We start from the raw sequence: 16,193 nt of genomic DNA, 5'->3' as shown, positions 1-16,193 counted from the left end.
GGCCACAGCCATGYTGGGGTAAGGATCCAGAGCATCCCTCAGACTGCATTACACCACATCCCTGTCAGTTGTCAGAGGGCTGGCCTAGCAGCTTCAAGAAGTCTTGTTGCAGTGAATTCAGAGGGGATGACATCTTCCATGCCCCAAGGGAGCTTGTAACCCATCCCCACCCCATTACCAGTCAGGACACAGCCTACATCTGAGCTCCAGTCAYCCCAGTTCTGCCCGGTATCTTAACTCAGGCCGATGACTGCAGCAATAGCAGCACCAGCTGGAGCAGATGAGGGGTGTGACACAGTCACAGTGCAAGAACTTCAGCAAAGCTGACAGAGGGGCAGRAGGTCACACTGCATCACTAGATTTCTCACAGACATGCAAAGGTCTAAGCCTGCAGATCCCTCACATCTCCCCTAACTCTCAGAATCCCCTAAATACTTTGAACAGCTGACAKTTCATTTAAAGGAGCAGAAGGTACTCACGAAGATTTCCCACTCCCCGTTGGTCCCAGGATAGCATTCAAGCCTGGTTTCATAATGCCACTGGAAGAAGGAAAGAGTTGTTTACAAATAAGGACATTTAAAAGGACCATCCATATGCAGCTTTTAGTAGAGGTGAGGTGTGAACAAAATGCTGTTGAAAGGAAAACTTCAAGATTAAAAACTTCTTAAATTTGAAATTAATAAGCATTTTTYCCTTTCTGTCCCAGACTGCCAGTCAGAAAAGGACATAAAAAGCAATCTACAAAAGACAGAAATTAAGGGTCTTCCCTGCTGAGCCGGGTCTTGAAAAGAAGCAGCAACTCCTCTCTATTCCTCATTTTCTTTGACTGCAGCTTGAACCATAGTTAAGGGAACCCTCAGATCTGCTGGCAGAAGAGTTCACAAAAGTTCGGTCCTAATTTGTTCAGATCAATAACTGAAATGGCTTCASTTATATCCTAGCTGTTTTGCCTAAAAGCAAATCAAAGTGCTCACATGAACTGCTGACTGKCAGGAGGGGAGTCATTTCTGTACCAGCACAGCTGGATCTGGAAGGTGACACGAGGTCACTGGTTCACAGCAGCAGATTAATTCCTACCCTCTAGTATTTCATTTAAGCTAACACTTACTTAACATTATGAAGAATCTTCTTTTCCACAGTTTTCCGTTTACAAAGGAATCCACTGGACTGCTTCACGGAGTACTGGATGTTATGGAAACTCACAACAGAGCCCCGAGGAGATCGGACGGACTCTTGGGTTGCAACAGAACGTTGGAAATTGCCCGCTCCTTCCTCTTCTCCAATAGAAATAACRCTGTGATCGAAGGTGTCTGACATCATGTCCTTGTTACACAGGTCAAGCTCCACTGCATGGAGATTCCTGAGGTCACTGTTGTTTTGAGAAGTTCCCATCTGTTGAGACAACGAACACAGAAATATGCAGGGAAGGAGACATGTGAACGAAGATTTCTCCAGAAAGTGTCTAGGAAAAGCAAGTTCATGCAGACCATACCAATCCGTACAYGTGCCAAGTTTCCACAAGGATGGACATCCGCACCGGAAGACATCCAAAGGCAGTCCCCAAAGGCACGGAAACCCACAGATTTAGAACTAACCTTTAAGAACAAGGAGTATGTTCTTGGAGTAAATGATGCTCGCTCAAAGGGCATCCAATGACGCAAAAACAAGCCCACTATCACTGGTGGTCACCGTCTTTTGAATGGTGGGGATTACAAATGGACCACTTAGGGTTCAGAGAGTCAAGCTCCCCTTCTTCAGTCATAACATGCTTACCCCCCTACCCCCAACAAAGGCAGCAGAGAAAGCCTATTAATGAATYCCCATGAAGAACCACAGCAAGAAAAATAGTTGTGAAAACATTCATGAAAATGAAGGCCAGTCACATGCATCTTGTCTGCTGTACAAGTCTGTTTCAGTGATACCAATGTGATTAAAATAACAATCACRCATGCTAAAAATTTACTGTGATGCTGGAAAAAGCCAAGGTGCTCTYCAGGTTAAAAGAGCAAGGAGAAAGACCTGTCCAGAAAGACAGGTCCTTGAATTTCGTGTGAAGGTAGAAGCATCCCACCAATCACCCCTTTTCCACCATCTGCACCTCTTTCCCTCCAGACTGACAGGGTGATAGYTAATAGGACCACCACTACAGCAGTAGTAGATTTCTCAGGGAGAGAGAGGTGGTCACCCTAATTATGAAACTGGAGCTACAAAAGCMAGGTTTAAAGAAACGGGAGTTTTCTTTTCCTCTTTGCCTCTTTCTATCACTGAAAACTCAACAAGTTGCAGGAGTTTTTTCATATATAAGTGAAATAKAAATGGTGGGGAAAAGGAAGGGTTTTTAGTTTGGACCCATACTGAACTCAGGCTGGTCACTCCCGGGAAAGTCTTGCTTATGAGAGACAGCACAGCACATGCTGGTTATATCAGCAAGAGATGGCTTATATACTTGAAAGGTTGCACAACAGAGCATGAGAAAAAAAAAAAACAAGGATGACAGTGACACTAGGGGCAAAGACCTTTGTTAGACTTTTGAACATTTTTCTTGTATCTGTCCTGGATAGATTCTGCAGTTTAGTTCACCGTACACCCTTTTATGCAGGTTTTTGCAAAGCTACCGATTAGCACTGGCAAACTAAACCACAAGCGGGTGTGTGCTCGGGCGGCAGGAGGACGAGAAAATCTCAGCAGAAGCTACAGGTAGGCTGGGGCTGCAGCAGCAGCTCAGCAGCAGCGCCCCTCTGTCTCCCACCCACGCCGCACGGGCCGGTTTCGGCACCAAGCCGGAGCAGCGACCCGTCCCGGCGGCCCGAGCTCCGCTTTCCTCCCCGTGCTCGCCCGCCCGCGGCACAGCCCGGCCCGCCAGGAGCGCTGCTCGGCCGCCCCCAGCCCTGCCCGGCCCAGCCCAGCCCGGCCCTGCCCGCGCCGTTACCTCGCGGCTGCTCGGCGTGGCGGCGGCTCTGGCGGAGGCGCTGCCTCGGCGGCGTTTTATAAGCGGGTCCGAGCGGCGCGTTACATAAAGCGGCGGCGGGGAGTGCCGGCGGTGTCACGCAAACCCCGCCGGTGGCGGGCGAAGGCGTTGGTGATGGAGCCCCGCTCGGCGGGCGGCGCGACCCCCGGGGCGGTGCCGGTGCCGGTGTCGGTGTCGGTGTTGGTGTCGGTGCCGGTGTCGGTGCTGCCCGGGGCCGGCCCCGCTGCGCTCGGGCCGCGCTGCCGGAGCGCTGCCCCGCTGGGTCGGTGGTGCTGGGCCCGGGGCGGCGGCGCGGAGCAGCCCCCTGTGCCGGGTGCCGCCGTCAGCCCGCCTTCCCGGGGCGGGGAGAGCAGCGGGGAACAACGCCGCGGGCTTCGCTCGCTGGAAACCCCCGAGAAGGGCAGCGGGCGCCGCACACGAGGAGCCCAGAGAAATGCCCGCGGCCCCTGCGCTCCCCGGCRCACGAGGGACAGACGGGGAACGGGAGGCAGCGCCCACTGTCCCTCCCAGTCCTGGAAAGGTCATCACACCCGGGGATGGGTCCAGCCCGGCCGGGTCAGCTGGGGCCATAGGCCGCCCTGGCAGCCCTTCCCAGGGTGGCACTGCCGCTCCCATCTCACCTCTTCCGAGGCCCTGTGCTCCTTGGTGGGCCCAGAGGGGGTCAGGACATCCTGCTGGGATGGCTCGTCCATCAGGTTTTCTCTCTGTGCTGCCATGTGTTCCCAGATAGGAAAACGTGTGAACGCAGAAATATCGGATTTCCTTCAGTTTGGAGTCAAGCCTTCTCCTTGTCTTCCCATTCCCAAGCACTATTGTCTTTATAAATAAGCTTTATCTCCCCAAGTTCCTTGATGTTGTGAATGCAGGAAAAGCCCAATTTTATGGTTTATAAACATGATTTATGGCTAAGCTGTCACCAAGTCATCAAGTTAATTGTCTCCGGTATGATTGCCCTCTGCAGCTCRGTACAGCATTGCTTTTTTCTAACTACACCTTTTGCTAGATCAATTTAAGGCTCAGCTAGGCTAAAATGTACCTCTAGCTATCCAATCACTAACAATAATTAAAACTCCAAAGGCTCACTTCTGCTTTTTCCAACACCTGCCTCCCTGTGGGCACGCTGATAAACGCAATGCCATTGATGCATTAGGCAGAAGACACCCACATGAAGCTGCAYTGCTCTGCAGGGCTGACAGCAGGTGGGTTTATGGGGGTATTGAAATAGCCCTAGAGATCTGTCAGAAGCACAGGTTTTGCCACAGGTACACCCAAGGATCAGGCTTGCTGAATGTTATCTTCAGTCACTCTGTGGGGCAGAAGTGGACTTGAGTTCATGTTTCCTATGTGATTTAACTTCCTCTTTTGAGGAAAATCTGCCTACATTCAAGACTTTTGCCCTAGTGTTTCACCAAGCATGCACAACTCTGTCTTCAAAAATATTTCAATCCTAAATACTCGCTACCCCTCAACAAACTGCAGAGTCAATCTTCTCTTGTCACATGCCTGGGACAGTGAGAAAAACAGAGCCTGTGTGCTTGGGAGCAAAGGTGAGCATTTTCTGAGTCACGAACTTGCTGCTCCACATAGTGCCTGCACAGTGGTGCAGGAGAACAACTGGCTCAAGGAGCACAATTAAAAGTTCAGGTCCCTCTGGACAGCTTCAGTTGCACAGCTGCTCCTCAGACAAAGGTCATAGGTGCCTTCATGCTGCTAATTTTGGGAAACACTTCTGCTCCTCCCTTCCTTCACAGAATGGAAAATCCACTTTTCTGTCCCCTGTGCCTAAGCTCATCCCAATGACAAAGAAATAAACAGAGACCTCAGATATGGGGAGGAACCAAATCTGCCAAATACAGTATCTGGCTGGGGGCTCTGGCTTTTCTCTAGCGAATTCTTCAAGCAGCAGTCTTCTAGGCTTCCTAAAGCAGAGCCTGTTTCATCTTCCACCCCAATTAGGAGTACTTTTCAACAGGATCATGTTACTAATCCAGTTGATCTAGCTCCTACTGTTGCTGAGGGAGTTTTCAGCCAGTTCAGAGACACAGAACAGTGGCCAGGGCTGTAGTTACCTAAGACAAATCCTCACAACAAGCCTGATGACAGCCTGATGTTACTGTACTTCTCTCTCCCACCATTCTGGAGGCTGGTGGGTGCCAGCACTGCTTTGTGCTCCTCATCCACTGACAGGGGCATTTGCCCTGTAAACTGTCAGGCTTTAGTGCACATTAAAGGATGTGGTCTTCACAAAAAGACAGCAAAGGCATTAGCCCAGGGTGAAGCTCTAGAAAGCACCAAGCTACAAAGCCCTGGTGCTTTTACTGAGTGACATTAAACAAATAATGCTACAGGCTTCAAATCGATATGTTGTGATAGCAAGGGAGGACCAGCCTGGGTCATGTTTCAGATCTCAGGCAGGCTTTAGCACAGGTTTGAGATCTTTGCTCTTGCTCCTTGGCTCCTGCTGCCTTGAGCCTTTGATCTGGCTGCCACTACAGGGTTGCAGAGCAGGAGGGACCATGATACCATCCTGAATATGGGGGAAGGGATCTAGCAGAAGGTGAGGCTTTGAGGAGTCCTGCTGTTTCTCCACTGCTTGCTTTTTGTTTCTCCACTTGCTGCTCTCATTGACCTGAAGATCCAGGGTGTTTTTTAATCCTACCTAATGCTGAATTTCACAGAATATTTCAGGGACTTGAACCAGTAAGCGAGTACATAAGAAACATGTCCAGGAGAAAATATATGATAATTAGTTCMATTGCTTTCTCTACTGAATGCATCAATAAACAGATCCCAATGGTCACTGTGCCAAAGCAGCCCTGAGGCCAATGCAGAAGATGGCAATATCAGACATGGTGCTTGAACGATACTTCCTGGGCTCTTCTTTTCCAAAAGCTCCAGTGAACCATTTCAAAAGACACACCCTGTACAGATGTATACACATGTGCTGAATCTGCTGCATCTATAAATTTACCACCCTAGGCACAAAAAAAATCTCACTGTGTTTTTTCCATCTGATTGCTCATCATGTCAAAGCTAGTGCTGACTGGCCTCCCTTACTTGGTTAAAGTGGTGCTTGCCTTGGGGAAGTTTGCTTTTGCAAGACTTGCAGATTATGTAGAAGAAATCTGACTCTGTCAGGTTTTGTTAATCATTYAGTCCATTATCTGAATTCATAGTAGCACTAAATCTTTAATTGGTTAAAGATAAGAAATGGTTCAAACGAATCTAAGAGTAAAGGAAATCAGTACTTAACTAGTATGCTACACTSAGATATTAGGGSCTTCATTCTGACAGAAATCATGATTAGTTCAATAGGATCAACAGTATTATCTGGTAAAGCAGTAATCAGCCAAAGATGTAATCTATAAAGTGCCTATTGCATCTAAACCACCATGGCAGTTCTTTAGGAGTTAAAAAGATGACATCATAAATGTCATTTATGATTTTTATCGCTCCTACTCGCTGCTGTTAATAATGTGTTCAGGAGCCTGCTGCAGAGAAAGAAAGCTCCCATGTCCTCTCTAGCAAAGCAGGTCTGGGAGAGACACCAGCCACAGCTGCCCCTATAGTATTCCCACACCTTTAGGACAAAGCCTGGGACTTCAGACCGAGAAGTGTGCCGAGCTAAACTGGGGCCACAACACACAATCCCCACTACAATTTCCCCCCACGCTCAACCCAAGCTCCTGGGCAGGACTCCTTCCAGTAGTCTGTATTGCTGTTTGTGAGTCAGGAATGGGCACTYCATCCTTCTGCTTCCCTTTTGAGGGCCTCAGTGCCTGCAGGAGGCTAACAGGATTAAATTGTGTTTTATCTGTCCTAACTCAGCTCTGCAGAGGTCAGTTCCCTCGCTAGACATGGATGTTGACATACACATTGTTACGTAGGCATTTCACCTCCTTCCTCAGGAGCAAAGTCCAGGCTACCCCACCAGACATTCCTAAAAACTGTTTAACTTTTATCTACTCCCAAGGCCTGAGCTGCTGCCATTAGGATTTCCTGTGGCAGCCCTGAACAGAGTCAGACTTTTTTTTGCAGTAGGTGCTGTACACCCAGAATTGCAGAGTGTTTTTTCCCCCAAGGGACCCTACACAACAGTAAGAGTGTGAGATGCCATTATAGCTTGCATTCTGGAAAAAGCAGGATAAGAAACTAGCTCTGGCTCATCCCTAACACTTCCCTTCKTCTCTGTCTTCCTAGAGGCCCACCAGTGCTATATGATCTTGACAGAGAGCTACTGTGCCATGACATGGGGAGAGAATCACAGGTGAAAGAAAAACTGCAAAGGCTCAGAAATCTCAGCTGTGCCCTACTCTGATGCAGACTGCACGAGAAATCACATTTATCAACAAATGGAAGAAAAGCAGGGAATCACCAGGTAGCAAGKGTTATCAAAGATAACCCAAAACAGAAAGTGAGACTAAATGTTTGGATTTTTGTCTTGAAGGCAGTAATAAAGAGGAGAACAAAGAGAAGAAAGCACTTGGTTGCACAACTCACCCAGTAATGCCTTGGGAAAAAAAGCAGAACACTTCTTAGATATTTATGCCAGAGTTCTTTATACTCACCTTCCATCTGGCCTCACTGGTTATGTTCCACTAGGTCCCAARTGCATCTCAATATTTGGTGTTTTTCTTGGTAAAGCCACTGCCTGATGTTTGTCTTGACCAGGGCATCTCAGTTTTTTTGACTGTATTGCTCTGCTCCTCTCCAAACTTAATTTTTCTTTCCTACCTTGGACATGGCTGTGTAGAGTGAAGATGACAAGTGCATGCAAAAGGGGCAGAGGGAGCCCAGAGACACCCAGGAGCCACTGAAGGCCAGTGAGGTGTCCTAGGGCTGGGGGTGGTTGGCCATAGTCAGGAGAGGCAGGGGGAGTAGAGGGTCACAATAGAAAAGCTGAGATAGGTCTGAATGGAGAGTAAATGAGAGTCTGGGTGTAGAACACCAGGAGTGACAAATGTTGATGACACCAACCTTTGCTTCTCACCAGGACGGCAGCATATCCAGGGGTAGCTGCTCCAGACACTCAKACTGGGAGAGAAAGGGCAAAGTGTAAATTGTAAAGGCTCACAGAGGAGGCACAGGATGAGAAACTGAACACTCTCATTTCCTAAAGGGTGTAAAAAGACACGTTCATAAACAACCCATGGTCACCAGGCTAAGGATATTGGAGACAAGAGAGACATAGGTCCTGGTGCCCAAATGCTGAACAGTTCATTTGGGCACATCTCTCCTCGTTAATGAATATTTGGTAAGAGAGTGCAAGTCCAACTGTTCTGTTATAAAATAAGGTTGCARTATTCTCTGTGTGGTAGAGAATGCCTGCTGGTGGCATGGCCTCTTCTGGGCCTGAACAGAATAAAACTCTTTGAGGCAGAAGAGGCTGTATTCCTGAAGGGATTCAGAAAACCTAGCATCTCTYGCTGCTGTAACAGTTGTCAATTATGTAGGAAACTGAGAAGAAACTCAGTCCTTTTATCTGCCCCAAAAGCCTTTGTATGTGCTTTAAAAAGCTGCTCTCTTTGTGAGCTCCAGACATGTCTGAACAACCTGGGTGGTTTGACACATCACAGCAATATGTCTACAGGTGTGTGTGTGCACATAGATGGAGTTCTTCCATCTGAGCTCCTCCTTTGCAGTTATTTCTGATGCTTTTTGCAGGAGAGGACCCCACAGATATTCACAGCCCGTGGAAATGAGCATTTGGGATGGCCTCCCAGCGCCTTTTCAGACTGCACAGGCAAAGGCAGCTTCAAGCTCCTGCTTTGCGTGCTGCTGCGAGGGGCTGTTTTTAGGCTGCTGTGCCCTCTGGCACCCAGAGGTGAGTGTCCCAGCACCCAGTGATGGGTGTCTTGTGGGGTGCCAGGAAACAGCAGCTGCAGAGCTGTTTGGGACATGCTGCGCTGTACAGCCCTGTCACTGCCAGGCACACAGGCTCTCRTGGTGGCTTGCTGTGGCACGCCTTGGGCTGGACACTCATCCTGAACAGCCATTGTTTTGCAACTGAACTTTTGCACTCCTCCTTCGGCACTTTTCATCCAGRGCTGGGCTTTATCTCACCGCACCCCGCGGGGCTGGCACCCTTCATCACCTGCCTGAGCGCCTGGCATGTGTGCAGCATGGCTGGCTGGCAATGAGCTACGCCTGGCATTTGCCACCTCTGAAAACAGGCCATSAGCAGGGCTTCTTGTTCCTCAAACACTGAATTGTGCCTTGTCTCTCCAAAACCTGGCACATTCATGTTATCTTATTGCTCAGCTTCTGAGCCCAGAATGGGGGCTGGACCTGGCACTGAAATTTCCCCTACTTTTATTGTTCTCACACTCCCAGGCTCCTCGATTTTGTGTTTGGAGAACTGGAATTAGGGTTTCTGTAACCCGCAAGAGGATGGCCTATYATCTGGGCTTGTAATCATCAGCAGCTAGATCATCAGGAGCTGCTGGCTACTCCCCTTCCTTTTTCACTAGTTACTGATAAACCTGTGAATATCGATAGCTGTTCCCTGATGTTGCTCTTTTCTTTCTAAATGGCTCCTGCTAGGGCGTGTTTGTAAAAAAGAGAGGGGCAGGGCAGCCTGCAGCTAACAACCTCCTGTGCTAAAGACTCACCAGYCAGCAACAGCTCCASACTGATAATAGCACTTACTGAGAAYTTTTCACAAGACTGAAAAAAATGAGCCAAACCTCTACATATTCTTTACAGGTTGTAGGGAAGATTATAACCTGCCTGAGACAGCTAAAGCTTGAAACAATACTCCAGCCGAGGGTCTAGTATCGTAACATGTCTGTTGGAAACCATGGATTCTGCTTCTGTCTTTTCTCTGCTACCACGAAAGGAATTTTTCTATATCTCAGTTTCTCTCAGTAAAAGAAATGAGAGATTTGTTTCTGTGCCCTTTAAAAACGGAAGAGAAGGRGCTGTAGATGCAAAGGGTTCTGAGTAGCGCTGACTGACACCTACTGGTAATCGTAAACAGGCTGAGGTAACTAGGAGCTTGGCTGTATTTGTGGGTGGTCTGGGGATTTTTGTGCTCCTTTTAAACATGAAAAGTCATGCTTGCTCTTGTTAAGACAATGACATCATGTTCTTGGAGGGGCACAGCAAAGGGACACTGCCAGGGGCTTTCCTTTCTCGTGGCTGTGGCTGGTTGGGGCTGCTCACTCCGGGTGCCTGAGCCTCCTCTCTGACATCGCTGCCATGCCCTTCCCTGCACACCTCCATGAATCTGTCTCTGCCTCTCCTGTACTTTGAAATCATGGCTGGGACACTTCTTCCTTCCCCCCTTGGCACCAGGCCAGGAGAGCACACGGCACCCACCTGAGCAGCCTCAGACCTTATCCACTGCCACTGCCAACACAAATAACGGTGATAACTGCTGATATCTCTTCAGAGCACTTTATCCTTTCCCAAACCTCCTCCCAAAGATTTTAACCAGCTCAAGCCACAGCTGGGAAGTTTGGAAGGCTACCTTCTGCATATTGAAACAAAACACACAGCCATGCGCCTTTTTTTGAGGAAAAAATACTTTACTTTCCCCGTCAGACATATATCATCTAAATAATATCAGCTCCTGGTGGGAGGCCTGACAAGATATATTTGGGAAGCTGTATGAACTTCCYGTTTGGTGCATTTATGTTCTCAACCAGCTTAAAAATGCAGTCGACAATTACACAAAAGCAAATGCTGTGGACAACTATTTTCCTTGCCCGACTCTCAAACACATAATACACATGACAGCATGGACACAGAACAGAYAAGGCACAGTTGCACGGAGATGTACAAGAAAAAGAGATTAATGCAGACACAGGCACATGCCAGTAAACAGAAGTTGTTTTTCACCGAGAAGGACTAGCACTACTAAAATCACAGCACAGGGTGAAAGAAGGGGTCTTTCTGCTGGGAAGGGGGAAAGGAGCTGACCTGGGAGACACTACAGCCTGCAGTTCCTGCCTGATCCCAGCCAGAGCTGGTTTAGGGCTCCTCAGCATGGCTGGCTGGCTGCTGTCCCCCAAATCCAGGGCAGGGGAGGCTGACAGGCTGTTCTTGCCAGAGAGAAAGGGAGAGCCCCGGCAAGCTGGGCTAGAGTGTCCTTACCAGAGACAGGCAGAGCAAGAGGCAGACATAGCAGACATCTCTTGCAGCTGCAATGGCCCTGTGGACACTCCCATGCTCTCCCTTTGCAGGGGAAAACCGCCTTCCCAAGTTTCAGGCACGAACAAACACTGCACATGAACAWCACCATTTTGTCCCTCCTGCTGCCCTGAAGAGCAGCCCCAGTGCCTGGAGTTGGTTTCTGAGGTTCTTGGTCACTGCCCCGTGGGTCTGACTTCAGCTGTCACACTTGTGCACTTCACCTGCCTTCCCTGACGCTGATGGGGGTCCCTGTGCAGAAAGGGGCAGAGGGGTGAAGGTTATCCTCTGGTGTGTAGTGACAGGCAGGGCTCTTGCAGTGTGCTGCTGTGGCTGCAGCATCCCTGCTTCAGTGGGYGGGTATTTGTGGGGCCGGTCTTGGGGTCTGGCACAGCTCAGGAGAGGAACAGAAACACTGGGCAACGCAAAAAGGGAGGTCCTGAGTCACCTTCCCTGTTGAGCACAGCAGCTGAACAACACTATCCCTTGTGAGAAATCTGAGGTTTTATAAAGCCAAGCTTTATAGATAATAAGTTTTACCTTAATTTTCTTGGCAGAACCTGATTTCAGGATCCTGTTACCCTCACAGCAGTTATTGCTAGGTTAAGAGCTCAGCTTCAGCAGCATACCTTACACTGAGTACTACAACACGCTCAACAATCTGAAGCAGACAGTTGCTGCTGGGATTTCTCCTGTGGTGCCAGACTTAGTTCTTCACAGATCAGCATCCCAAGCATTTGATATCTGTGCAGGAATACAGACTCAGAACCTCATCCAGTAATTTGAGTCCATGGAAAAGGCAGACACTTTTTCAGAGACTTTAAAAGAACAGCAATTTTTTTTTTTTTTACTATGCAATTATGCCTTGGTACTCATAGTCTGCTCTTGAGCCAGGATCTAAAATAAAGTCTTACAAATTAATTTAAGAACCTTTCTCTGTGCCTTTCAACACACAGAAAACCTGATGAGTTAACTACAAAGGGCTCTGTGCACTCTTTGAGCCCATTACAGAGCACATAGCTCCTCTGTTCAATTACAATTTAGCATATGAATTCTCTGTTTAATTAAAATTTGGAGGAAAAAAACATTCCTATTTCAGGAAGCTCTCCTGTCATAGGCTTTTTTCTGCTGAATAAGATAATGGCTTCAATGCAGAGAGGAGGAGGAAATGAGCAAYACTATTGTTCTGTTTTCAGCTAGAAAAAAAGATGAAGGTAAGAGGTTTTGCTCAATTCTGAATTCAGTGGAACTGGKAGTCAAGAACTGTGGCAATATCTCACAGATAAGTCTTGTCCCCAACAGCAGGACCAGCTGAAGATGGGAAGTGAGTCATGAGACCCTGCAGTTCCTGCCGCCACAGCTCCTACCTGAAATCTAAACTCCCTGTGAGCTGGACAACAAGCTGCTTCTCACAGCTCCTGCTGGGCCCTTGTAGTTGAACGACCCTGCACTTCAGTTTACCAAGAATATCTTATGGCTGTGACGGCCCTGAAACCTGGGCCATCTGAGGACAGGGCTCATCCTGAGGTCCTTCAGACATTGCCAGAGAGGCTTTCCCCTGAATGCAGTGACACATCCATTTTAAAAAAGGTGGCAATACAAGATGCCCCTGCACAAGGTCCTCACTAAACCTATCACTATGCTGCACACRAAACAGTGTAGCACTAATGAGAGCTGTTAGCAGCTCACATTTCACCCAAGAGCCTATTTGGGGTTAACTATTGTGAAGTATCAGTGATTAAGATATCTGAAATATATTTACAGTGGCCCTGTGATAGCAGTAATAGTCTGCACCAATAACAAGGAAAGAAAAAAATGCTTGGAAAAKAAGTGTTTTGCTGTCAGCACCCACAACTGCAAATTGTTTCCTTGACAAAAAAAAWAGAAGCGTTAAACTTCAAAAATAGGGTGCTAGTTTGCCAGGTGCAAGAACCTTGAGATGCAATTTAAGGAATGTGGAAAAAAAAAAGACAGATTTCTTAGTGTCAACAGCTGAGTTAGAAACCATATAATATATGGTTTATATAACAAGAAGTTTGTTCCCTAACACTCAGGTCTAGGACTCCACCAGTACCAACTGATTCTCATTTTAGAATATCTCAGACCTTCTCCCAACTCTGCTGGCAGTCAACTCCCATTGTAGTTACACAAAGTTAAGCACTAGTAACCTCTTTCCTCAACACCTGAATCTGAGGTACAGAGAGGGTTACCAAAGTAATCTGGAAACAAACTACAACAAACAAAACTGGCTCTAAGCAGGTAGAAACAACCACATTTCTTCTTTCCATTTCACACTAGTGATTATGTTCTGCTTTTTTTACWCCACAGCCACATCCTCTTCCTGCAGACCATGGTGTGTTGGGAACAATTTGCAATATGCCACTCTGGACACAAGTGTTCTGGGGTCCCTATTTTTTGGGGAAGGCTAGACAAAAGATGTGCCAGCCTGTTCAGAGGCARAAATCTAGTACATCACCTAGTTCCAAATTTCACCTCTTCCTGAGATATGGGGGCAGGGAAGAAGGTGAAGGAGGGCAGAAGTTCCAGCTCTGTGACATTATACATCATTACACTGGAGAAGAGCATCCCTGATTTTTCACATGAACAGTTCCTGGCAACAGTGGTGTCTGTGCCCAGCTGTCTGGATTATCCTAATGGTGGGGGAACAACTGGCAGTGACTTTGTACCATGGCAGCCACACTGGGAGCACTGGGCTGTTGAGCAGTGGTGTAGAAGCACACGTCAGACTGTGGCTAGAGATTCTTGGGCACTCGAGACCCCAGCACACTCRACTTGGGCGAGATGTGATAGACCCCATTTTGGGAAGAGTTGCCACTCAGGTTGTTTCTCTGTACGTTTTCCATCCCCCAACTTTCTGCTTCTTCATTCCCCAGCTGGTCTAGGCTCYGGGGGTGCAGCTCTTCCTGACTGGCTTCCTCCTGTGAACAAGAAGAAAGGGTGACCTGCAATGTCAGCAAGCTACCAAGAAGTCTAGCAACACTCAGGAGAGAGGCAAGATGTGCATGATACTAAGATATCTTCCCACATTCCTTCAGAAATCAGAACAAGCCTGCCTGTCTATTAAAGATCCAGTACACTTTTAGCTACAATACACTGATGAATGCACATTAAAGCTTCAGATGAATCTTCAGGAGAGATTCATCCTTTACWAGCACCTTCACAGAAATGCTGTGGCAAAGCAAATGTGCAAGCAAACACTTGCAAAAGATTTTGGCCATGCTCACATGAGAAGCAGGAGCTCCCAAAACACTTTTTCAGATGGGACAGGATCACAAGACTACTCTGCAAAAGGGAGGCTTCTTTCGGACTCGRCTATGTCACTTCATGCTGTTTGGCTGTTCTCATTATTGAAGCCACAAAACCATGAAGTAATGACATGGCTCCCACATGCCTTGCTGCATTTGGCTTTAATGCTGAAGACCCAAAATGCACTGATTGACTCAATATGGGCAGACTTCGGCAAAAGTCACAATTGTRCAGTGAGATGCTACAAGCATCTCACAAGCTGACAACCTTCCACCACATGTGTGATAATCAATCCACAAGCAAGATGTTAAGATCACARTCCATGACAGCCATGAGCTGCTCTTGCTGGAAGGACAGTTTGATCTTTTTTTTAATGTCTGAGGATGAASAGTCACAAAGCAACTGAAGACAGGCAAATTTGATGCACTGCCACAGGATTGAGGKTGGCCTCAAAGAAGCCAGAAGGTGTGTTTAAAGGTACCATGGTTAACTGAGGGGACATGAAAGCAAGATGTTTTGTGTCATTTTGCTTGAACAGAAAAGGTTTGATCATACAAAATGCTGACCCTGCCCAAGCCTTTTTGTCTTATGTCACTGGAGATTGGAAAAACAAAGATGATACCAGGCCCTTKCACCCAGCAGGGCTGGGCACCCGATCTGAAGCTGGTTCAAATGCATGGTGGAGGTTTCCAACCTTGCTAACATCATCCAGTGGTTCGCCCAGCAGATCCTTCCTCTTCAGCTCTTTTCTTTCTGGCACATCAAGCTTGTTCACCACTGCATCARTCTTGGAGCCAATGCTGTTTGTGGACTGTTCCAGCTGCAGCACACGATGAAGGAGGCTGAGGGAGACAYGAAGAGCATTTGAAAGCTTTTCTTTGTGATGAATAGTAGGATTTGCAGCAGACATCTCCCAGAGACCTCAAATAGAGGTGAGTGCTCCCCATCAGATCTCTGACTCATACCCACTGACGACATAACTCCCTACTACACTGYGTTTCCATCTGTAATCACTGCTTCTGCTTAGGATGGATCCCAGCCACTTTGGATCACAGTCCAGACACAGTATAATTCCATTATTAAATATTGCACCTGCCCCATGTGGTTTGCTCAGTGTTTCCCAGCAGCAGAATCAGGATCTCCTGATTCTCTGTGCTGTATTTATCCTGTGCTCCTCCTGTGGATTAAATAACCAAGTGTTATTCCTGGACTTGGAGGATAAAGGCCAACTAGGCTATAAATCAARGATATTTATTGCTACAGGACCTTCTGTAAAGGTATCAGCTTTCCCTGGCCCAGTTATCTGGGCCACCTTCTGAACTGAAACATGGCAGCATTTTGCCTGTGGCCAGATGACAGCTGCAGAGGTTATTCAAGAGGCAGAAAGCAACATTTCTTAACTGAATCTTTTATAGGAACAAGCAAAGAACATTACTAGAACTGTCCAACTTATCTCCTGACCTGGTTATTTACACATGTGTGAGATAAAAGGGACAAGATCTTACTGAAACTGCTCAGCACCACTGTAAAGAGATACATAAGGGAAGGCARCAGCAGGAAATCAGACCCCTCATTAGCAGGGGGTTAAACTACTGACAGCACAAACATACTCTTGGAACTCTTCTTTGGAGACCCAGRTGGCCTTATTGGTGTGGTTATTCCTTGCTTCCACGTAGGTCAGATTCTCATCCAGGTTMTTGTCACCATAGGATTTCCCCAAATTTTCAATTTCTGTATTCAGAGCAACCTGGAAAACAAAGGAACTCCTGCAAATGCAGGTACTGGCTCTGTGTCAGATTTACTGTGAATAACACAGAGCTTCACA

At 47.5% G+C, this 16,193-nt stretch overlaps 2 protein-coding genes and 1 long non-coding RNA gene across 4 annotated transcripts in view; 1 reads left to right on the top strand and 2 right to left on the bottom strand.

Annotated features, from left to right (window-relative positions):
* Window positions 1–3,456, bottom strand: part of LOC130578799 (broad substrate specificity ATP-binding cassette transporter ABCG2-like) — an 18,938-nt gene extending 15,482 nt beyond the window's left edge. Inside the window, exons 1-3 of the mRNA XM_057375155.1 lie at window positions 2,930–3,456; window positions 1,109–1,392; window positions 480–539 (exon numbers count right to left, since the gene is read on the bottom strand). Coding sequence (XP_057231138.1) covers window positions 480–539; window positions 1,109–1,392 — 344 coding nt within the window. The 5' untranslated portion in view covers window positions 2,930–3,456. The remainder of the gene's footprint in view (window positions 1–479; window positions 540–1,108; window positions 1,393–2,929) is intronic.
* The window catches only part of LOC130578803 (uncharacterized), a 25,865-nt gene continuing 12,221 nt past the window's right edge, over window positions 2,550–16,193 (top strand). For both annotated transcript variants that reach the window (XR_008965920.1, XR_008965919.1), the window contains exons 1-2: window positions 2,550–2,697; window positions 13,996–15,300. This is a non-coding gene — a long non-coding RNA (uncharacterized LOC130578803). The remainder of the gene's footprint in view (window positions 2,698–13,995; window positions 15,301–16,193) is intronic.
* The window catches only part of PKD2L1 (polycystin 2 like 1, transient receptor potential cation channel), a 19,443-nt gene continuing 13,953 nt past the window's right edge, over window positions 10,704–16,193 (bottom strand). The window contains exons 13-15 of the mRNA XM_057375160.1: window positions 15,979–16,115; window positions 15,063–15,210; window positions 10,704–14,040 (exon numbers count right to left, since the gene is read on the bottom strand). Of these exons, the coding sequence (XP_057231143.1) occupies window positions 13,855–14,040; window positions 15,063–15,210; window positions 15,979–16,115 (471 nt within the window). The 3' untranslated portion in view covers window positions 10,704–13,854. The remainder of the gene's footprint in view (window positions 14,041–15,062; window positions 15,211–15,978; window positions 16,116–16,193) is intronic.

This window comes from Malurus melanocephalus, unplaced genomic scaffold, assembly GCF_030028575.1.
Source record: "Malurus melanocephalus ecotype Western Australia unplaced genomic scaffold, MMel_1.1 scaffold_240, whole genome shotgun sequence".
Classification (NCBI taxonomy): domain Eukaryota; kingdom Metazoa; phylum Chordata; class Aves; order Passeriformes; family Maluridae; genus Malurus; species Malurus melanocephalus.
The sequence above is the reverse complement of the archived record's forward strand: the minus strand, read 5'-3'. Positions and strand labels throughout refer to the sequence as shown.